Source organism: Dermacentor albipictus, chromosome 5, assembly GCF_038994185.2.
Source record: "Dermacentor albipictus isolate Rhodes 1998 colony chromosome 5, USDA_Dalb.pri_finalv2, whole genome shotgun sequence".
NCBI lineage: Eukaryota > Metazoa > Arthropoda > Arachnida > Ixodida > Ixodidae > Dermacentor > Dermacentor albipictus.
The window spans coordinates 82,086,463-82,109,393 of record NC_091825.1 but is presented as its reverse complement, the minus strand read 5'-3'; the positions used below and the strand labels follow the sequence as shown (position 1 = coordinate 82,109,393).

At 47.9% G+C, this 22,931-nt stretch overlaps 1 protein-coding gene and 1 long non-coding RNA gene across 2 annotated transcripts in view; one reads left to right on the top strand and one right to left on the bottom strand.

Annotated features, from left to right (window-relative positions):
- LOC139060510 (uncharacterized) overlaps positions 1 to 22,212 on the top strand; it is an 83,710-nt gene extending 61,498 nt beyond the window's left edge. Inside the window, exon 3 of the long non-coding RNA XR_011514880.1 lies at positions 22,080 to 22,212. This is a non-coding gene — a long non-coding RNA (uncharacterized lncRNA). The remainder of the gene's footprint in view (positions 1 to 22,079) is intronic.
- Positions 2,657 to 5,220, bottom strand: LOC135910785 (innexin inx2-like). The gene has a single exon (XM_065442881.2). It carries the CDS (start codon positions 4,924 to 4,926, stop codon positions 3,841 to 3,843), a length of 1,086 nt encoding a protein of 361 aa, XP_065298953.2. The 5' UTR covers positions 4,927 to 5,220; the 3' UTR covers positions 2,657 to 3,840.
- Positions 22,213 to 22,931: the final 719 nt, after the last annotated feature.

Below are 22,931 nucleotides of genomic sequence, written 5' to 3'. Positions count from 1 at the left end.
TCCACATCACCTCATCTTTCTTACTGAGCGTTCTGTCCGCTCCCGGGTAGATTTGGCGATTGAGTCTATAGTATGCTACGATTTCATGGTATGCGCGCATATCCTCTCTTCTGATTATAGTTTCGGTGGTTTGGGGGCTTCCGGGGGTCGACCGGTAAGTGAGACCTCGGGCGACCGAATGAGCCTCCTCGTTCCCTCTTATAGAGAAAGATAATTACGCAGGCAAGGAGGAAACAAGGCAGGGAAAGAAATGACCGCAGCAGGCACTGGAGAGATCCCGTCGGCATTAAGTCAACTCATTCGTGCTTTAAGATATCCTTGGAGAAAGAAGGTACATTTATGGAAACAATACAGTCTGCTTCTCTCTTGCACAGGCTTTTGTCAAAAGCAACGAGACCACTACAGGAGAGAGTCCTGTTGCGTCTCGTAAGCGACTATAGGAAATTCCTGCTATAGAATGGCAGTCATCCTTCTGCCAAGCTTGCGCCAGGTACGGCGGCAAACGGAGGGTTGACTCGGTGTCTCTGATTTCCGCTGCGATTACCGAGCGCCCCCAATAGCTTAATTTCATTCAGTGAAAAAGGCTGCACACGGCTTGTTTCACCCCTCAACAGTGATCTAGCTCCGATTCCAGAATACGTTCGATAAGAGGGTCTGGTGTTTAAGTCTTCGTTTCGATAGGTGCCTTCGTAAAGAATTACACGGATGAATCGGTCCCTCAAGGAAAACAAAGCCAAGCAACATGAGCTACCGAAGACGGCTGCGATGGCAATGAACGAACCTCGAAGCTTGAGCGCACACATGCATAGGTGGGTCGAGTTATACAATAGTTTAAAACTATAGTACAAACTATGTACGGAACGCGTAATACTAGAACGAACACTTAGTCAACACTCGAGCGCCGATTAGAATTCGCAAATACACGACGATCCGAACGCTTGCGTCAGTTGTTTATGCGTCTGCCCTGACCCACGCACCTCTCCTCTTTCCTGCCGAGAAATAAGAAAGATGGAACGTGCAAAGGTTATATTCGCTCGTACACCCATTCGGTGGCCATTCGCAAGCGTGACGCTATCCTGCAGCTGCGATCGAACTCTTGGTGCAGATCAGGAAGCGGCGTGCTATTGCGAAAGGGGGTTGTCTTGTGCCCTGCCGGGCCGACGTCCGTCGAGCGGCGGTGGACAGAAGCCAAGAACGGAGCGGGAAGCACGCTAGCCATTGTTGACGGCGGCAGGAAATACGATCGTGATGGGACGCGGCGGGACACGGAGGTGGCACGCCGGCACCAAACGGAAGGTAGAGCGTGCTTGCCAAAGGGCTACATGGTGGGTACTGACCTCGACGGCACGCGCTACACTGACTCCGCTCTTGCTGTCGGCCTGGGATTGCGCCTGCCACCATGCAGGTGACGTCGAAGGAAAAATGTTGATTACTATACGTGGATAGCGCGTGGGAATACTGCAGAAACCGTATGCAGAATATATTTTGTTCGCGTTTGGCAGTATTCATCTAGGGAACAATGAAAGCGGTTACCCCAGCTGCACGAGACCTTGGGCACCAAGGGTAAAACAGGAAAGGTTAATGAACGGAGTAATGGTGACGTAAAGGCGCGGAACACGCAAAATGAAAAGTGATTACTGTTTAGGGCAGTAAATTTAGTTTCTATTTTTTAATTCGAAGCAGTTCCTGGCGAACAATTGCCACTTGGACAGTATCTATCTAGCCGCCTGCGTCTTGGTGCTCTCATGGTCGTTTCGTTAACTTGGTGTGCATCACAATCGGCAGAGTGTGACGAGTGTACCACGAACATAAATGATCGGTCATGACAACAATATCATGACATGCGCGTCATGTAGGTTATGTAGCACATGTAGCATGTGCTCATGTAGCACACTGCTTCGCATAGTATGGATTCCCACAGCGCGTGGTATTTGCCGGCTTTTTTTATATATATATATATATATATATAAGGAACGACAGATCCTCAGGGACGATAATAAACGCAGCAGAAAGGTAAAAATAAACGAGGTTGGTGGCATCCGCCACCATCCCGATTCAGAGGGAATGCTTATAAGTTATGACATCCATCTACGGATGGCCTTAGCATCGCAAAAAAACAAAAAGGAAGACACACGTCATAGCAGAGTGAGTCAGCATTCATTTCGACAACCCAGAGGTTCCTGACGTGCAGGGCCAAAACGCAGTACACGAACGAGCCTCTTAGCGTTACACCTCCATGGGTATATGAAAGGGAATCGGTACTGGCGCTCCGCTGCGAAACGCCGACATCCACAGTCATCGCGACGAGGTACAGTAACATCTATTATGCTCGCATAAACAAGAGTGAGGGAATGAGCATAACGCTAACTGCTAGGTTGTGCGCAAGCACGCGCTAGGAAGGTGCGATTACGGCAGCTTCGTCAGTACGTTGTGGGTGTTGTTGTCACGCATAGACGAGGAACAAGTGACCGTACGCAATATGATGGATAAGTAAGCGGAGTAAAATGGAATCGCCGCAACTAATTAAAAAAAGAAAAGCACCGCCAAGTGCTACAAGCATCATGGCGCTCGCAGCAGCTCTCCGCGCATGAGCTGTGGTAAGATCGGTCTGGAAAACAAACTTACGCGAAAGAACAAACCAGGCACACAGCTCAAGAACGTCTTGTATGTAACATTTATTCGTCGCACCATGATAAACCAGACATTTGTTGCTTTGTGGCATTTCCACGCATTCGTACACACGCACACACAAAAAAAATATTTCACTGTTTCTTTTTTATCTTACATGTGACGCTGCACAGTACAAAAATAAAGCATTTAAACAACGCCCTGGCAATACACAATACTCGCTTATATTTTTTTTTATCTTCCAACTGGCGACCGTACAAAAATAAAGGAAGTTTGGCAAGGCACTTCTCCGGGTAACCAGAGAACGAGACAGAACTAGCTGACGCTATATTATGTACTAATAGTGTAACTGATATATGCAAGAAACCATCTCCAATAACAAATCATGGTTCGAAAAAAAAAACAGTACAAAAGAAGTACCACACTGCGGGGCAAAAATGGGAATGCTTGCGAACGCAGTCTCTGTGCAACGTTAAATAAGAGACCAAGCCGCAAGGAATGCACAAGAAAATCTGGAAGACTTGGATCTTGTTGTTACCTCAAAGGCACTGAGTAACACGCACACACACAAAAAGGATGAAAATATTGCTTCTCTTCACCGCGACGAGTATGGATTGCAACACTTATGCAAAAACAAAGGAAAAAAAAACCAGCACGCTTGCACTTCAAGCAGCGATCGCAACGTGAACGAATAGAGATTCTTGATGACAGAATAGGAAAAAAAGAAAACAGCATACAACTAAAGCAATTCATTTTGTTTTTCGTTCCAGTGTTCAACTGCATATGAAGTAATTTGTTCCTATAGGCTCACAGCTACCATGACAGTGATTACACAAAAAGACACACTCACATACAAAAATAATAACAGTGGCAGCATAGGCATCTCTGATATTGCTCCCTCCATCATCATCTTGGCACTTGCAATGCCTTGCCTGAAGGCACGCTGTAAAGGCAGCTCAAGTCAAAGTAGTAGTTCGGCTAGATTACTGGCTCCGGGCGGCTAACGCCATTTTGGTTTGTCTTTCTCGCAGTAGCGTAGCGCATACATGCCGACAGATATCTCGAGCTGCCGGTTCGCGAGAAAAAAAAAAATATAGAGGAATGGTGAGGCACGGACTTGCCGGTGTCAAGGTCGGCTACAAATCATCGTGCCTTCGGTCGGTCGTCGGTGTTCGAGAAACGCGCGCACGAGAGAAACTGCGCGGCCAGCGTCTACGCGTTGTCGATGCTCTTGTGGTCGAGGCGTCGCACGTAGTCGTTGATGAGATCTCGGAAGTTGATGGGATCCATGTTCTTGCACAGCAGGTCCAGGACGAGCCAGTCACCGAGCTTGCAGCGGTCGCAGACGCGTTCCACGTAGTCCTTGTTGGCGAGCTTCGCGCGACGCCGGAGGACAATGAAGCGGATGCGGGGGAGGAAGATGACGAACGCCCTGTAAATGAGCACCACACCAGACATGCAGGCGAGGATGATGAACCAGAACCAGAGGAAGACGTAGATCTTCTCGTTGATGATGTTTATGGGCAGGATGCACATGGCATCGTGCTTCTGCACATCGCCTGAGGAACCGTACATGTGGAAGGTGCACTTCGTTAGCCTTGGGAACACCTTGATCATGGGGTCGTATCGCACGGACCAGTCCCATTCGGTGAACTGCAGCACCTTGGAACCGTAGCTGGAGAACTCGCCCCCGAGGAACATGTCCATGAGGAACATTTGGCCGACGACGTTGACGAAGTTGAACACCTCGGCCACCACGTATCCGTAGAAGAAAATGTTGTGGTTGTTCAGATTGATGGCCAGGTACTCGACGAGCAGTTTGCGACTGTTTTCTTTGGCTTCGTCGGGGAGGATCGGATTGTTAAGGCCCAGGATGAGGTTCTTGATACGGCCGCCTTCGACAGCCTTCCAGAAGTAGCGAGGCACGTAGAATAGCACGGCCTGCAGGAAGAGCACGAAGCAGACCCACTGGTAGTAGGCATGGTAGACGCGCTTCTCGCCCGGCGTGTATTTGTCCACGCCGGGGTAAGGCACTTGGACGCCCACTTTCTTGTGCCAGGCATCCGTGAGCGAAAAGGTGGTGTGTATCCAGCAGAAGGTGTCTAGCAGGTTTGGCGGTACCGCGTCCTTACTGATGCAATCGATGGGGTCGCCGATGTACTGCCTGCCGGTCACCAGAATGCTGAAGGCGATGAGAATGCACACGGTCGCCTTGTAGTGCAGCCGAAACACATTGTTGTCGATGACGGTGAAGTCAGTCTTGAAAAAGCCCTTGAGATTCCCGAAGAGCTGGTCCATGGCTGCCGCTTCGCCGCACCTCCGGCTGCCACGCACTCACCAGAATAAAGAAAAGCAGCGACGGCCGGCGGACCACTTGCGGAGCGTTCACGAACGCTTCGTACTACTGACACTTGTTGCAGGAGCGCGGCGGCCCCTTCGACTGTGGCTGGCGGGAAAAAGAGAGCGCCAGGAAAGAAGCATGGCGCAGACAGCGGAACTGGCGTAACGAGTTCCTTCTCCCGGGCGCCAACTTTCGACCAATCACGAGTCTCGGTGAGACGCGGCCATCCTGCTGCGGGGGCCCACTCACGACGTCACTCACCCCCTTCCCCCCTTACTCTCTTCGTGAAGTCTCGTGTATCAACTACCGCCTCCCTCCCTTTTGGACGATGAATACGAAGGCGCGCCCTTTCCCTTTGCTGGTTTCCCCTTGCAGGCCGTCGCGTGCCCGCCGTTGCCGCTGTAGCCGTCGACTTCTTGAAAAACCAGTCGAGTCGCTTCGTCTCCGCCGCGACTAGCGCGTCTTTCGGCGAGCGAAGCCAGGCGGGCGCGTGTCTGGAGATAGCGAGGCTGCTGGCAGGAAAGGCTGTGCGCTATCACGTTTGGGGAGAAACTTGAGTCACGTGGCCAGCGCAGCATGGTTAAGCTTTCGCACCCTTGCAGAAGTTTGCAGCAGGAGCCGAACACGTCCCGACCGAACGACATCGAGAGTCACGAAGCGTGAATAATTGATTCCCCGAAAAAGACTGGCCCACGGCCGAAGATGGCGCTCGGCGAAAAGCTTCTTCCGGAAAGGGCGCGTTTCGCGAACGGGAAACAACGGAAAGTACGCGTTGTTTGTTGGCTCGCGAGTCGCCGTCGTCCCACGCGATACCAGGCAGCGTGCCTTTCCCACGCACATCTTGATGCGCGGAGGCTTAGTCACGGGGCGTGCGAGAACCGTCCGATGGTGACAGGAGGATAATCGTTTGCTCATACGGGCCAGTGGCTATCGGCGTACATACGCCGCTGAGCCCTCATTAGCACTGATGCGTGGTCCGGTCCCTCGATTAGATAATACTGAACTAGGCAGACTGCATCGTTACTCACATCCTAATACGTTTAGCATTCTTTGGGAACTAAGCGCGATTTCTTGTGTCTGTCTGAACGTTTTCGTGGGCCGATCCCGAAGATAGTGCCCTGATTCACACAGACGTCATCCAGAAGACAGTGTTTCGACGCCGGTTTCTACCCAAAAACGTGAAGCTGGTAGGGGCGTGCGAATATTCGCAACTTTCGCGTAAAGGATAGAATAGTGTCCTATTTGATTGGGTCTTCGAATCTAATCATCACCATTCGTAAATGCGAACATTTTTCGAATACGTCTAGAATATTTCAAAATGTCACCTGCGCCCAATTAAACACAACACTGGGACAGCATGGTAAATTTTCAACTACGCGGGCATAGCATAGACACAAAACACGACAACTTGCGTAGTGGAGCAGGCTACGTCGCTTAGATGACCCTTCTTTACAGGCGTGCAGCGATCATTTGCACTCTCTTAACGCACGCGAAGAAGATACTTGTTTGCTCCTACTGCTCCGTTTGTACTTTAACAAACAACATAAGCTTCACAACATACTGTGTAATGACAGAAACTTGCAAAATTTAATACTGGGATGCAGACATCGTTTTATATTATTTATGACAACGGCTGTTCGTTATTCGAAAGCTATTCGATTCGTTTGTGGAACTATTCAATACTGTCCCAAAAATGACTATTCGCACAGCCCTATAGACACGGGTGACGTTGGCCGATCCACTCAGCGTCCCGCTTGGCGTCCGTCCCGTTCTTGCACGACGTCCCGATCTTGAGCGAAAAAAAAAAATAAATAACGGTGGGAAAACACATTCTCCTGACGGACGCCATGAGCGGCTATGGGGTACTAAACGGTGGCAAGGGGAGCGTTCCTGCATTGTTCACTCGAAACAACGAGCGTTTTGAGACACTGTCGTTGAATCACTGCGCGGAGTTCCGAACTGGTCCTGAATTCACGCTCGAACTAGCGGCTGACTCCTGCTTACGGTTAAGGCACGGTGATAAGTGGAGCCCCACCCATAACGCGTATATCGGGTGTTTATTTATTTTTTTTATGCGAAGCATATTACGAGAGCTCAACCCAGCTCCTCAGGCGTGGCGGTGTCGCCTTCAATACCACGTGACACCGTGACGTCACGACAGAGGAGAAGTGGCTTTGGCTCAACTCTTGCAAGATGGGCTGGGTGGGAATCGAACCAGGGTCTCCGGAGTGTTAGACGGAGACGCTACCACTGAGCCACGAGTACGATGCTTCAAAGCGGTACAAAAGCGCCTCTAGTGAATGCGGTATCGCCTTAGAAACGAGCGTGCGTCGCTTGCTCAGGCGCACATTTCGTTGCCGCGCCGAACGCTGCGTTGCTCGACGCTCACCGCGTCCAATGCGGGGCGCGTAGTCGCTGCGCCGTAGCCCATTGTAATGGCGGGTCGACGGGAACGCTGTCGCGTTCCACTCTTGAAGGCGAAGCAGAGTAACGCATAAGTTGTTTCTTCGTCTAGCCGAACCAAATATAGCCAAGCAGCAGCAGTTCACCAGGCTAAACAGTGGTTCAACAACTAAAATAAAGGCTAGTATGCTTCGCATCCTGGGCTTAACCTTACCTAAGCCACAGCCATTTTTTTAGAAGGCCCAAGCACCTTAAGAATTGCCTTTGGCAGATAGCACATTTCTAACCCTCGCTATAAATCACTCGACGAGGTGGCCATTACATCTACGAGAAATCAAAACGCCTAATAAAGTAATTAACATAATTGCCCTAACCTTTTGCTTCATTATGTTGCGGCACATATTTGAACCTACCAATTATAGCTGGTGAGTTCGCAAAGCGCATCCACTTAATGGAACGAGTTTCTGGACCGCACCAGTTTCGATATTTTAATTTTCGAAGTGTCTGATGACATGCATTGGTGTTCCAGTTACCTTTGTGCTTCAATGCATAAAACAACGTTTTCTTAAAAGAAAGCGCTGCGGAACTTCCCTTAACAGCCTCCCTGCAACATTTTTTTCTCTAGTGAACTGCTATAGTGCATTTACATCACCTGACTGTCTCGCATCTTTGTCATTGTTTGCTTTATTTGGTTCAGTGCCGGCGTGTCACACCGTATTATCTTTGTTATGCAGGTTGTTGTCGTTTCTTAGCTGCACCAAGTTTTTTAAAGATCGCCGGTGGCAGATACCACAATTCTAACCCTAGATCTGAATTACTCGATGAGGCGGCTATTCTAAGAGAAGTCAAAATGTTCAATTGCTGTGTAACTACGCTAATAACTTTTTAATTAATTAATTTATGCCACATATTTCAATCTACGAATTATAGCAGCTGAGTTCGCAAGGCGTATCCACCTGGAACAAATTGTCTGGGCAGCACGATTTCCAAAATATTAATTTTCAATGCGGCCGTCGAAATGCATTGGTTTTCCAGTTACTTTTGTACTTCAATGCATAAAACAGCGGTTTCATAAAAAAAAGGTAACTAGAACGTCGATGCGGTTTGCCGGACACTTCGAAAATTAATTATTGATAATAACTGGTGCTGTCCAGAGAATTCGCTCCAAGCGGATTCGCCGTGCGAACTCAGCGGCTATAATACGTAGATCGAAATGTGGGGCGCAAGGTAATTGATTAACACTAATTAGTGTAATTACGTTTATTCAGTTGAACAGCCTTATTTCTCGTAGGAGTAATGGCCGCCTCAACGAGTGATTTATATCAAGGGTTAGAATTGTGCTATGTGCCATATGCAATCTTTAAACAATTTGGTGCAGCAAAAAAAAAAAAAGAAAAGAAAAGGAGAATCCTGTATGTGGAAAGGAGTAGCCGCCACCTAACGGTGTCAACATCTTTTAAATGCGATACATTAGAAAAAAGGAAGTTTCTCCCGAATTTAGGCAAACGATTGAACGCTATAGCAATTGGGTTTAGCTTTGCGCCGAAGGCGTGTCTATAGGAACGACCGAAGGAAGACCACCGGTCCCAGTCAGCGCCCAAAGAAAGGATCACATAGATTTATCCTGGCGTCTACTCTCCGTTCCGCCCAGACCAACGCATGCACCACGATGAGGTATATGGACGCAGCTCCGCCGCAGTAACCAAGGTATATGTAAACTGGTAGCGAAGCTTCTATAGAAGCCCACATGTCAAGAAAATCGTTGCAACCTTCGCCATCTACGTATAGGGGGGACAGCTAACAGCAAGCAAAAAATGAAAAATAACCGCAAATTGCAGATCTTATGCTGCTTGGCGCGAATGTTAGTAGGTTCCTTGGGGAAGCAAGCGAATAAGATGGAGTTAAATGTTACAGAGGTTTCAAAAGCAACTTCACCTTTATTCGTCTAGAATAAATCAACCAGTATAATTTACCAACAATACATGTTTCAATGGATGAAAAGTACTATGGGCAGCACACAGTCGTAATGTATAGAAACATATGCGAAACCTTTTCACAAAATCATGTGCAATACCGTGCGACACCGCGTATTCATATCCAACAGTTAGCAGACATGACAACACTGCTCCACATCATGCATCTTTTAGAAAACTCAGAGCATGTGTTACGGAATGAACGAACGTAGCGCGAAGTTTTTTCGCGGAGTGTTGCGCATTTATCGTCACGACGAGACAAGCGTGTCATACCGTATAGCGTGAACTTGCACCATAACAAAAAACTTTCACTCACACCTTTCGTGAATGAATACCGTGCGCTGGGTCGCGCAAAATTTGAAATGAAGCGCACGCGACACTTCGAAAAAAAAAAAAACACGCCAGGAAGTGAAAAAAATTTCGGGTGAAACGACGCGTTAGGTGAGCAACGCCCTTCCGCACGACATAGCAGCTGGTTTGCGCAGTCTTGACAAGTCTTGCGCCAGAATCACCGGTTGGTAAGAGTCACCAAGAACGGACTACTAAATTGAGAAATAGAAAAAAAAAGCTTTCTTTTGTTTTAGTACAGCAAAAATATTTGAAACGGAATATTTGCTCGTATGACAGTATGAAAACATTTCGTACATTTTTTTTTTTTTCACGTGGGATTTCTAGTTTCAATGTTTATCCCCCCTCCCTCACCTAGTCGCACTTCAATCGTGCACCGCTAACTGATATCTCTGGCGATACGTTTTGGCACGCTTTTCGTTCCACACTTCCCAACCTATTTATATGCATGGACCATGGCAGTAACGCTAATGTATGCGTGCGCGGCGCTTACGGCATAGCAGCGGAAGCAACAACGCACGCCCTGGCTCCGGCAGAACCGATTGAGCGCAACGTGACAGTGCGTCCACTTGGCTTCGTCGCTTTTGAAGACAAATTCGCTGCCAGCCTCTGGAGAAATTCTAAACCTCCGCACGTGGGCCGCGCATGCGCTGTCGATAGCAGGACAGCACGACGGCGCGAACTCGCCTCGAGCGTCTGTATAATCGGCAACAGAACAGCATGCGCAAACGCGTAGCAGATTTGATAAGCTCACTTAGAAGTAAACATTGCGTGTCTATGCGCTTCTAAATGGTTTCGGTTCTATATGACAGAGATCCAAGAGTTCGGCCCTTACGTCCCACATATCCCGATAACGACGCGAACTGTTGTTGATCGGTGCTAAATTCCTCGAGCTGCGCGGATTATCGGACATTCTATCCTGAAATGTAAAAAAATTAAATTCTGGGGTTTTACGCGCCAAAACCACTTTCTCATTATGAGGCACGCCGTAGTGTAGGACTCCGGAAATTTCGACCACCTGGGGTTCTTTAACGTGCACCTAAATCTAAGTACACGGGTGTTTTCGCATTTCGCCCCCATCGAAATGCGGCCGCCGTGGCCGGGATTTCCTGAAATGTAGATTTTGTTGCTTTTCGCACGCGCCATGCTAGCGCGTGCGCAGACCGATAGCATGATGCAACTACACCTGGCTACAACTCTCTGTAGCAGAGCAGCCAAAGCTATACGAAGCTGGAACATATATTTCTTTTTTTATTGCGCATCTACATCTGGTCCGCGAGTGCCAGCGATTACACGTAGCGTAAAACAAATCTCACAAATTATTGTTATAATTTATTTGTTCATGCTTTATTTCCTATAACAAATAAAAACGTTGCCCAGGAAAAGAATTTCCGTTACTTGCTGTTGCTAGTTTTGGCCTTCTGATGTCTATGGCTGGTTTTCCTTACCCCGTAAACCGCCAGCAAAACGTCGGCACTATACTTGGCGTATTAACACAAAAGCAGAAACTCCGCAAGTGCGAGCGCGTGCGCGTATAGTTGTGCTACCGCAGAAAGTTTCCGTCGGGTTATATTAAAGACAGCGCTGTCTCCGCCACTGCTGTTGCGGCTGGTCCTATAGCGGCGCTGTCTTTATCTAGTTTTGTGCGCTGTCGTTGGACAGGCGTCTGCAGTGCCGAAGACGCTCTCAGCGGCCACGTGATGCGAACCATGCGCCGCCGCTGATGTTGACGCCGCCTTCGACGAATGACGGCGGCGCGCGCGGTTTATATCAAGCCCAGTCGCGTAAACACGCCATTGCGAGGAGGAGAACGACCGAAACGATGGCGTCAGCGCGAAGCGTGATTGTGCGACAATGTGCGACATGTGCGGTCGCGTGGACAGCTACATAACATGCATGGATTGTATGCACGTTTGCGCTTATGCTGCAATTAGGTTGAGGGGGCAATTACCTTGAACGAAAGAAATAATTATGTACGGAACAGATTACTGTGCGCTGAAAGGAGTGACGTTACGTGATAATTATATCCTTCAAGAAACAGGGAAATTACATTTAAATCGGTTTCTAATTTGCCTGCATCTTTTTATACGCAAGCATTTCGAGAGTCCTGACTGACCGAGTATCTGACTTGCACAAGATTTTCCAAAACAGCTAATGTGTATACTGTGGCGTAAAGTCTAGGAAGCCGCGACTACGAGTGTATTCTATACCGAGAAATTACTGCCTAAAGCTAATTTATTGCATCCCGAAACTTATGGCATGCAACGAGGGGAACGCAGCTGAGCACGTTGCCCATTCATCCGAAAAATAATTTCATTTTGTACGTTCACTAGCGAGCTTTAGCATAGTATTACCTTCCTGTTCTTTCCGTTACCGGCTTCCACGACTACCCATGGCCAGAATTTACTGGGCATTTGCTACTAGCGTGCGGCAAGTTTACTTGAGCAGCTTACGCCAATTGCCGTGATTATGTGACAGGCCGCCCGCTTCGATCTTAATAGGTCATGTCAAAAACATGGCGCGACAAGGACGTGTTTCCGGCTCAGATATTACTTCCGGCGGATGCAGTTTGCAAAAGCTTCGAGATCTGCTTCCTTGGCTGGGGCGTGGAGTCGGAAACCACCTATTAGCCCTTGCTACTTGCTCTTCGTCGTGGCCGAGTGATGTTGGTTGTGGCATCAAGAAGGAACGGGTAAAGTTAGCCCTTCGCTTTATTCAAGTTTAGACGAGGAACAAGGTAAGCGCTCTTGCTATCTGCTCCTCTGGCGCCTCGTTAGATAGTGCAGTTTGTTTCCGAGGGCTGTCTGCATGCTGCCTTGTTGAACACCGAGGGTAGAAAACGGTGTTCGTGAGTCCTTTAAATTCAAGGCGCCCCTTTAGGATCACCCTGCGACAATCTCAGCATACAGGCCTCCACCGCACTGTGGCGCGCGTGCTTGGGCCGGGATCGGAAGCTTTAGAGCGCAGCGACGAGCGTGCTGTAGGACAGCGGGTGCCATGGGCATCGTGCGCGTGCTCGCAGCCGTGCTCGAAGCGCGCACTTCGCGTCGCGAACACTTCCGCTATTTCGTGAAGCGGCACGCTGACAATGAGCGCGCCGCCTGCCAACAGCACATTCCATGCGGCCCTGAAGGCCGTTTCGTTGAGGCGTCGATATATGCGCCAAGACCGTGTAATCGTCTTCGTCGCCGCTGGGCAAAGAGCAAGCAGCAGAAGCCGAAGCGGCATTTCTCGTATATACCGGCTGTATACGCTTATGTGTAAGTAAACACCGAGTTGTTTGCACTTCCTGCTTCGTTTTGGCCTCGTTGCGGTCGCTGCTTGCGAATTGACTTTGAAGGGCGAGATGGTGGCGTCGACTGGCCAGCCCTGGCCTCCGCGCAGAGCACAGGCATCAGCTCACTGCGTAACTCGCTTTTTCCCCGCCTAGGAGAGCGCAGAAAGACCGGTTCATGTGTTGCTTTTTTTGATTGATTGATTGATTGATTGATTGATTGATTGAGTGAGTGAGTGAGTGAGTGAGTGAGTGAGTGAGTGAGTGAGTGAGTGAGTGAGTGAGTGAGTGAGTGAGTGAGTGAGTGAGTGAGTGAGTGAGTGAGTGAGTGAGTGAGTGAGTGGCTGAACGACAGACTGGGTTTCGCCTCCAAATGTCCATGGCCACTATATGGCCATGGACACTGTATATAACTGCTGGGTGGCGAGGAACGGAATACCGGAATGGTTTCCGTTTTTATCATGGGAACTTAATTAGAGGGCACGAAAAGCTTCGCGCGCAGCTATTTTTGCATTCGGCCTCCAGCCTGTGGGCACACGAATCGGACTCACACAAAAAGAAAGACAGATAGAGAGACGTTCGAATTGAACAGCGCACAACATGACTGATGAAAGAACCACCAGTGCGCCTACGTCACTGGTGGATCCAGAGGGTAGGGCCTCTGGATCTTACTGATATTTCCTCTTTGGTGCTCCTTGACCGTCCATATGCGTGCCGCTACACAGATTCGAAGGCCATCGCTTTCGGGATACATTACGGACACAGGCTGCGCACCTAGCTCTCTCTCTGGCGGCGGTAGCGCCACAAGCGGTTCGTGTCAGATTACTGGAACATCGCAACGTCCGTCGCGTTTGTGCACTCACTAAAATTCACTAAAATTCTCAACTAAAACTCACTAAAATGTCATATATTTAGAAAACCTCCACGGCCATTTACTCGAGAGCCATGCAAACATGCTCAGGCGACGTGATTACTGCGCGGGCCGCATACTGCGCTTCCTTTTCTCAGCTTCGCTTCGCCCAAGGATGCCGTAGTATTAAAAAAATACAGTGCCCTTCCACTTTTTGAAGAAGGATGACCAGCGAAGTTGCATGTGGGCCCCTTAATGGCCAACTGCACCTCCGCCGCGGGTCGGCCCAGCATTACACTATCTTCGGGATCGGCCCACGTATGCGGAGTTTTGTGTCTACACACAGACACATCCTATAGTCGGATACAACTTTAGAAAAAAGGGGGCGTTTACTCCTCCGAGGCGGGTGCACCAATGGGCGCGCATTCTGGACCGACGTCATGCGCCGGACGGCCGGTGACTTCGCCGCTTCGGTCATCTGGGCGGGGCCTCCCCTTTTTTCTAAAGTTGTATCCGACTATAGGTGAACTAGCCCTTAATTAACAGCTTCACTGTAAAAATTTGCTCGCCGTCCCGGCCCTGCGACAGTGAATGTCCAGCGAAGCCATTGAAAACTACCACTACAACTGCTAAGGGGCGGGGGGGGGGGGTGCAATGGTTTATTGCTCTATTTCTCGTCTGGTGCATTATTCAGCCACCGGAGAACGTAGACGTGTGGAGTTCCCCTGTGCGAGTTCCCCTGTGCTTCTATATCTACCTCCTCTCTGGACACTGCACGTTAGTGTAAAGGCAACAATACCTCGATTTGAGCGAGTTGGTTAATCTTGACAGTGCTGCAGTTTCTGCAATGTTTTTGCAGGGGTCAGGAATAGTTTCAGCTGTGAAGAAGCTAATGGAGCGACGCCCAGGCAGCTACAGAGGGCGTGGTGCCCATGCAATGTGGTGGAAAAGTCGAAATGAGTTTCTACCGTCGCCTTTCCTCTCTACCACGCACCTTCCATATATTTACGCCCTCTGACCCTCCCCTCCATCCCCCCTTCTCTGCGTGCCGTGCAAGCCATCCACAGCAGCAGCAGCAGTGGAGAAGTCGAAGGAAGATGAAAGAAAGTTTCGCTTTAAAACCACCGTGCTCTACTGAACGGAGTAGGTTCATGCCAGTGGCGTAGTCAAGAATTATATACGGGGGTGGGGCGGGGGGAGGCGCACTTAAAAGGAAGGGGGAGGGGGCACAGTTGATGGGTGTTGCCACACGTCGTTTTATGCTAGGTATTCCTAGTACACAAACATTTCGGTAAGAGGGGCAGGATGCAGGAGTGCACGTGCCAGGTGTTCCCCTCCTGCCTGTATATAGACCTCTGCTTGAACCGATAGGAGGAATGCAAGGACAAGTGCGAATGTAACCGCGAATATTATTCTACGTGAACGCTTTTTTTTCACACCGATGAGAATATCCAGCATAGGCTAAAGATGCACACTCTTTGTGAAAAGAATGCGGCGTACATTGAATGCTTCCCCCAGGCTTACTACAGGCTGTTTAAAGGGACTGTATACCACTTGGAACATGGCCTTGGATTGGGGTGGGAATGAGAATTTTGTGTGTCACATTGGGGGAAACGATCACTCTGGTATCCCACAAACAAGGAAGTACCCGTATATATTTAATTTGGCTCGGACAGTAAATAGTGCAAGAATGTCATGCGGCATCGCTCGACGATGAAACAGCGCAACCAATTCGTGTATGGTCACGTAACCAAACACGCGCGCGCGAGTAGAGTTATTTTGCTTGTATACAATATTATATTGCCTAAAATTGAATGTGATAACTTTTATTTGGATGAGAGAGTAATTTATTTCATTTTCAGCTAGCGCGCATGGAAAAGTGGCGCTGTCTTGTGCAAATGAACTGAATCACATCTAACGGAGATTTACCCTCCGCGGTGGCTTAGCAGCTATACTACTGCGCTGCAAGCACGAGTTCGCGGGATCAAATCCCGGCCGCGGCGGCCGCATTTCGACGGGGGCGAAATGCAAAAACGCCCTTGTCCCGTACATTGGCGGCCGGTTAAAGATCCCCTGGTGGTCACAATTAGTCCGGAGTCACTCACTACGAGGTGCCTCATAACCAAATCGTAGCTTTGGCACTTAACGCCCCAGAATTCAATTCAATACAATCTAACGGAGTGGTGCATTGATGCGTAACCTCCGAGATTGTGACTGCATCCCATAATCAGTGTTGTCTGCGCACGCACAGACTCTTATGAAGACACCATGCAGGTCGAAACATTCTGTTTAAGAAAAGAAAAAAAAAACATTCTACTCCCTTTCCAGAGAAACCACCACACGTATAAGCACTTCGAAGGGTAGGCTGTAGAAAGTAGAATGTCTTTGGAAAACGGTAGACAGTCCCTCTAAGGGCGTTCCTCTGGTATGCGATCAGTTCTTACGCGCTGTGGAGCACAGATAATTCTCGTGTTCATCATCCAGTGGTCTGGAAGGTGAGGAGTGCCACGGGAATTGCACCACACAGGCGAATGACACGTATGATGAAGAAGTGGAAAGTGGCCTCTCTGCTTTTGACAAAACATGCACGTGATGGCAGCAACAATGCCCTTCTAGGCGCTCCTATGAAGGGCGGAGCATAGACGTAATAAGATACCAGCTGTGTGGCGCAAGCATATATATGAAGTATTGTTGGAGTAACATGTTCGACTCCAAGAGAGATAATATGCAGTTGTTAAGGCGGCGGAACGTCGAAGATGACACGCAGAACACATGGCAATATGGCGCAAGAATGGATAATAAGTGAACTCTTAGAAAGTACCTCGAGTATGTGTGTTGACCATACTATAATAATGTTAATGCGTGTCCGATGTGTTTAATTGCTCTTCTTTCGTGTTTCCACTGAAGTGTAACACAGAACAGTAACCCGATTTCGTCTCGGAGGCCCTTCTGTCACAAATAATGGAGGACACAAATTGCTATCGCGTTATCATTGTCGTGCAGTGTATAGCCTTTCGCGATGCCCTTTTCGACTGTACGACAAGCGTACTTTGGCCAGTGAGTAGCGCGCAGCCTCTTTCTTTCGTCTTTTATCTTTCGTGCTATCCCTTTCGAACGCTACTGGAAATATACTTCCTAGTTCAGCAGCCTCGCTATATCTGTGCGATATAGAGCAGTTGCCGATCAGTGTGCAAAGTGTACACCGAAACTGATTTCTTTGTCACATTTGCCTTCTTTGACTTCTTTATCTGGTGGCTTTACTCGACTGCGATTAACAAAAATTTGGCTCCACAGTGCCCCTTCTCTTCGTTCATCGCATAGCGAGGATCTGGATCCTGGTGGAATTGATGCCTTCAGTTATAGAGTATATACGAGGGCTTATTGACGAATTTCCCTGATCCTAAGTTCACGTACTACGCTACGCCTGCGGCTAAAATGACGTTCTACTTGCACCACCGTAGCCAGAAGTGGGGCTGGCTAACACTCCCTAAGTCCGATATTGTGCAGATGCACAAATACCACCGCCCCCCCCCCCAAAAAAAAAAAATGCGGTCGGATAATGGCCGTCACCGTAGCTAAATTGTGGAGCATGGCAGGCGTGATGCCGAAAATGGGGGTTTGCGCCCCATTATAGTGGCACGTCGTTTTATTTTTTTTCCCCTCCGCCTTCATTTTCTTTACGTTATCATTATTGCAGTCCAATTCAAGCTGCATGTAATTTACCCCTACGATTTCCTTGTCTTCATTGTCTGTTATTCTGTTATTCGCCCTTTAGCGCGATAGGAGTGGCTCCATATGCTCAGGAAGCTGCGCCGCCAGTCGCCAATACGACTTCCCAGTCGTTTAAAGGCGTGGGAGTTACGTCACATATAGCTTACGTCACATATAGTGAGCAAAGGAAGTGGAAATGCCGAGGTGGCTTGGGAAAGTTGAAACACTTTCCCAGACTCGCATTCGAAAGCAGCTCGTGCCTTTGGAAAGGATCTAGAGGAAGAGCACCACGCAGAGAGAAGAAACAAGATATCCGATGCGGAGGCGACGACGTATGCGTCGTGGTGGCCGGCTGCGAAGGCAATTTCGCGGCGACCAAAGCCGTATGTTTGCGCGGTGTCGGTGACGTCATGAGTGCCGCGACCCGGTTGCAGCGGGGTTGGCGTCGTCAGGCCTCAACACTCCGTTCGCGGCCACATCTCTAAAGGGTCTGAATTCTATTCGCCGAAAGGAGGCAACCACTATAAGAAGATGCAGGGCACGAGTCAATAAAAAAGGATTTACAGCTGGCAAGATCGTGTCAGGTTAATTAGGAGCAAATTCATCGAACATGAAGCGTAACGTTCGATGAATATACCAAGCGTTATATTTGTAAACATACGAATAAAGTTTCTAAAAAAAGTACGTGTTCCTCTTTTGGTGCCAATGGAGACTACTAATATAGTGTTAAAACCAAAGTGTGACGGCACTTCGAGGTAAATGTGGCAATTATAACGTTTGACAAGCATTGAATGTCTTATGTGATTAGGTTTACGACTGTTGAGCTTGCACAGTTTCCCTTGCATAACAGCGTTTCTTCATTGGCTGGTGATCAGAAATGCGCCACTAATGATAGCGATCAATCTTTTCATTTGCCTGCAGTTTATAATTGCGCCAAATAACATTAATGTGATACCAAAGTAATTGTTGCGACCATGGACAACTGTGTACAGCACTTGCACAATAAAATTCCGTGATGCTTCTTTAAAGGGCGTTAGAAACCAACGCTAACTCAATTACGCAGTTTTAGTATTTCTTCAAAACTCATTTATTCCGCGGAAAAATATTGGTTACCATATCGGCAAAAGTGAAGCCCAGAGCTACTGCTTTTAAATTTCGAGTACTTGGATCTTTTTTCACACTGAAGTCTTCAGAACCTTGTTCGGTTGACTCCCTGGTTCCTCTGTAAATGCAATTTAATCCTTCTCTACCGATAAAACATTAGCTATGCCAGAGAAGGTGCAGTCAAAATCGGTGACGTCGCGCGCTGCCAGTGTGAGAACTTCACGATGGCGTCGCCACCGGCATAGCGTTCTAGGCACCGTTTGAATTTGATTTATCAAGCCTCTTCTCGCTGCAAGAGTCACCTTCTCGTTGCTACGAAATTGTTTAAAAGTGCAGTCTTTAATGAAAACCTAGATATATGCCTTTTCCGGTTGACGGCCTGCTGTACTAGTCCAGATGTTGGGGAAAATATGATATGCGCAAGGATAATACAAACACGCAACATCCCACTAACATGTGCACGTACTCAACCTGCTCACACAGTATCATTAAGGCCTGTAGTTAAAAATAAAAGTGTTAGAAGTGCTTTCGTTGAACGGAAGCGCATATATATAGTACAAGAACAGCTCAACTATAATATTCATCGTTGGTGTCCATTTAAGGCGTGCACCGGCGGATGACGCGCAGTCGTCGAAGTAATCTGCATTTTCACCGGCGCACCTTCTTCTGGGGCAGCGTATCTTTGTTCCGGCAGCAGGGCCTGGCGCCTGTGACGATTGCGCGCGTTTTCCTCGCTCTCCGCTCCCATTTCAGGCGTTTGCAAACAGCGAAACTCGCTGAGCTGTACAGGTTACAGAAGCAAGAAATGTCCTGCAATAACTTCTGCAGGAACTTCGGTAACGATCAGAAATCGCCTTCGCACGTTGAAAGCTCCGGTTACGCCCACCTCCGGCTGGAAGCGAGCGGGCACGACGTGTTCCCGACGCCGTGGTCCAGTGTCCATGACATTCTGCGTGCAATAGTACCTGGTTGCGGGTGCAGTTCGGGGCGCGCGACGGCCGCATTGCACCGTATATAGATTAATATTTTGAATCCAACGCCCCAATGATTGGGTTAACCGTCCCACGTGTTCAACGTCCCATTTCTTGGACTATGAGAGACACCGTATAGGCACCGGCCAGTTGGTTCCGACCATCCGAGGTTCTTCACCGTGCAACCGATGCGTGACATGCACTGAAGTGCGAGTTTGCATTTCACCACCATTGGAATGTGGCCGCGCGGCAGGGAACCGAACTCGAGACCTCGTGCTCCAGCTGTATAGTAGAAAGCTATGTAGCCCCTGAGCCACCGCGGCATGAAAAAAATAAAATAAGAATAACAGAGAGAGAGAGAGAGAGAGAGAGAGAGAGAGCGCCACCCATGTGTTTAGGAATGGTGAATCTGGCTACTTGGTATTGACTGAAAATTGCTAGAGCGCAAAGAACGAACACGAAAGTGATGCATTCATGTATATTCGTGTGAGAGTAAGAGAGATAGCGTAATGATAAATTTTCCATTTGTTTTTGTACCCAAGTTGCACACTATTTCGGTTGCGAGTCGACGCAAGCCAAAGCACCTTGGTTCATTAAGCATTCATCCTTTCGTGGTTATAGTCAGCGCTTGGTCCTGTCGCTTCGTATCTCCCCTTCGTCTTCGTTGTTGGCGCTGTTGTAGTTATATATGTGTATTTATATTTATTTGAAGTATAACAACTTTAGGTACCGTGATCAAATTATGCTTCGACACTATGGCGTAGCTCATCGTTTTAGTGACATTCTTTGCCTATCGCGACAGTTTTAGTATCTATCTATCTATCTATCTATCTATCTATCTATCTATCTATCTATCTATCTATCTATCTATCTATCTATCTATCTATCTATCTATCTATCTGTCTGTCCGTCCGTCCGTCCGTCCGTCCGTCCGTCCGTCCGTCCGTCCGTCCGTCCGTCCGTCCGTCTATCTATCTATCTATCTATCTATCTATCTATCTATCTATCTATCTATCTATCTATCTATCTATCTATCTATCTATCTATCTATCTATCTATCTATCTATCTATCTATCTATCTATCTATCTATCTATCTATCTATCTATCTATCTATCTATCTATCTATCTATCTATCTATCTATCTATCTATCTATCTATCTATCTATCTATCTATCTATCTATCTATCTATCTATCTATCTATCTATCTATCTATCTATCTATCTATCTATCTATCTATCTATCTATCTATCTATCTATCTATCTATCTATCTATCTATCTATCTATCTATCTATCTATCTATCTATCTATCTATCTATCTATCTATCTATCTATCTATCTATCTATCTATCTATCTATCTATCTATCTATCTATCTATCTATCTATCTATCTATCTATCTATCTATCTATCTATCTATCTATCTATCTATCTATCTATCTATCTATCTATCTATCTATCTATCTATCTATCTATCTATCTATCTATCTATCTATCTATCTATCTATCTATCTATCTATCTATCTATCTATCTATCTAATCTCTTCGTAACACTCGCGCAGCTGCCTATAGGCTCCGTACAGTCGAGTTTGCGGCTACTTTGGCGTCATCTGCAGCAGCGATGCGACAGTACTGGGAAGGTAGCTCTGCGGCTCCGCCGGTTAAAAACTTCACGCGCACTGCACTTCGTGTCGGCCACATTTGGTACAGTATTGCTTTGTTAATTAGCCCTCCTTTTTTTTCTGATACATCTTGCGACGGTGCAATGGCATGCGCTTCATGGACAAGCGCCAAAATTACAGAGGTACGAAAAAGAACAAGTGGAACCGGCAATACTGCTGCGTTAGACTCACAGCCACGAAGGCCAGCCTGGGATAAATGGGTAGATGTTTCCTGGCAGGCCTTACGAACTAGAATGGTGAAAGAAATGGATCGCAGCTGTGAGGAGAGTAATGTAAGTCAGCTTCTGTCATCATATTTTTGAGGAGGGTTTCTTTTGTTAGTGGTGCTACACGTGCGCGTTTCGCAGCTAGTGCGACGCCAGTGGTCATGGCCGGGTCTGCTTGCTCAACATTTAAAAGACATTTGTCACGACTGTGCTGATTTGACGACTGCTCAGTGTAGCTTGATTCCTGATCCTGATTTGACATGATCAGGATAACACTGGCGTGTGTGATGACCAATATTTTATGCCGAGGAAGCTTATTTTAAGCTGGCGAGCGCTAATTTACAGACGATAATCGTTTCGGCTACTGGCGTTAGAGGCCCAGCTTCACATGGCGCGATTTTTCTTGCGACTTTGCATTAGCGAAATCGCCTTGCAAAAGGAAAGCGCACATGCAAGCAAACGAATTCGCAAGCGAAATCAGACCTCGTGAAAAGGGCGTAACGAACCTCGATCATTGTACATGATGAAAAAAGAACATTCGTGTCATATATAAATTCCGATATCCTGGTTAATAAATCTCATTTTTCAGCAGGAGATGGCTCCGAATGGGTCCCAAGTTCCAGGATATGCTCTAATCGTTACGCCAATGGAGAAAAAAAATGCAGAATCGAAAGTCATCCTGACAACAACCCGACGCTTTTTCCGGACGCTTACGAATTGCGGCAAGCTGACGAGAATAATTTGACGAATAAAAAGACCTGATAAATAAGGGCTTGTTTGTCTCACTAGCCACGTGAAGCGACTTGTAGTTGCACTCATTACGTTGGCAAGTATAGTCCCGGTTCTGTCTTCAGTAGTGAGCCATAACAGACCGCTTACAACTGCTTCAAAACCGCAAAAGCTGTCGTTTGGCGCCGTACCAGACGACGAAGCACAGAGAAAGAGTACCATGGTGTCATGCAGTCACTTTCAATCAAGATCGCGTCCGATGGGATCAAATATCTCAATTTCGATCAAGCACTGCTGCACGGTCCAACAGTTTGAATCAAGTTAGTTTAGCTCACTCGACTTGACGGTGCTGACGACAGCCTACGATTGCGATCGTGAAGCTCGTACTATTCACGGACCGCGATTGGCTGAACGCATATCGAGCAAAATCGCGATCCAATGTTACCGTGCAGCTGTACCCGAGCCGGATCGAGCTTTATGGCGATCTAAAGTAACAATGCGACATGGGCATCAAATGATAGGCCGCGGCCTACAACGCACCGGAGCGAAATGAGGCATGCATCGCCAACAGCGAGGCGTCGATTAAAAATCGGTCAGCCTATTAGAAACACAACGTTTTCAGGGTGCCAGTTTAGTTACTTCAATGTTAGTTTTACAGTAGGCTTCGCTCACGTGCCTGCAGGATGACTTCGTACAGTCGTTTTCCCTGCTG

Excerpts from the sequence above, each read along its gene's own strand:
- LOC135910785 (XM_065442881.2), bottom strand. The coding sequence starts at position 4,926 with ATGGACCAGCTCTTCGGGAATCTCAAGGGCTTTTTCAAGACTGACTTC.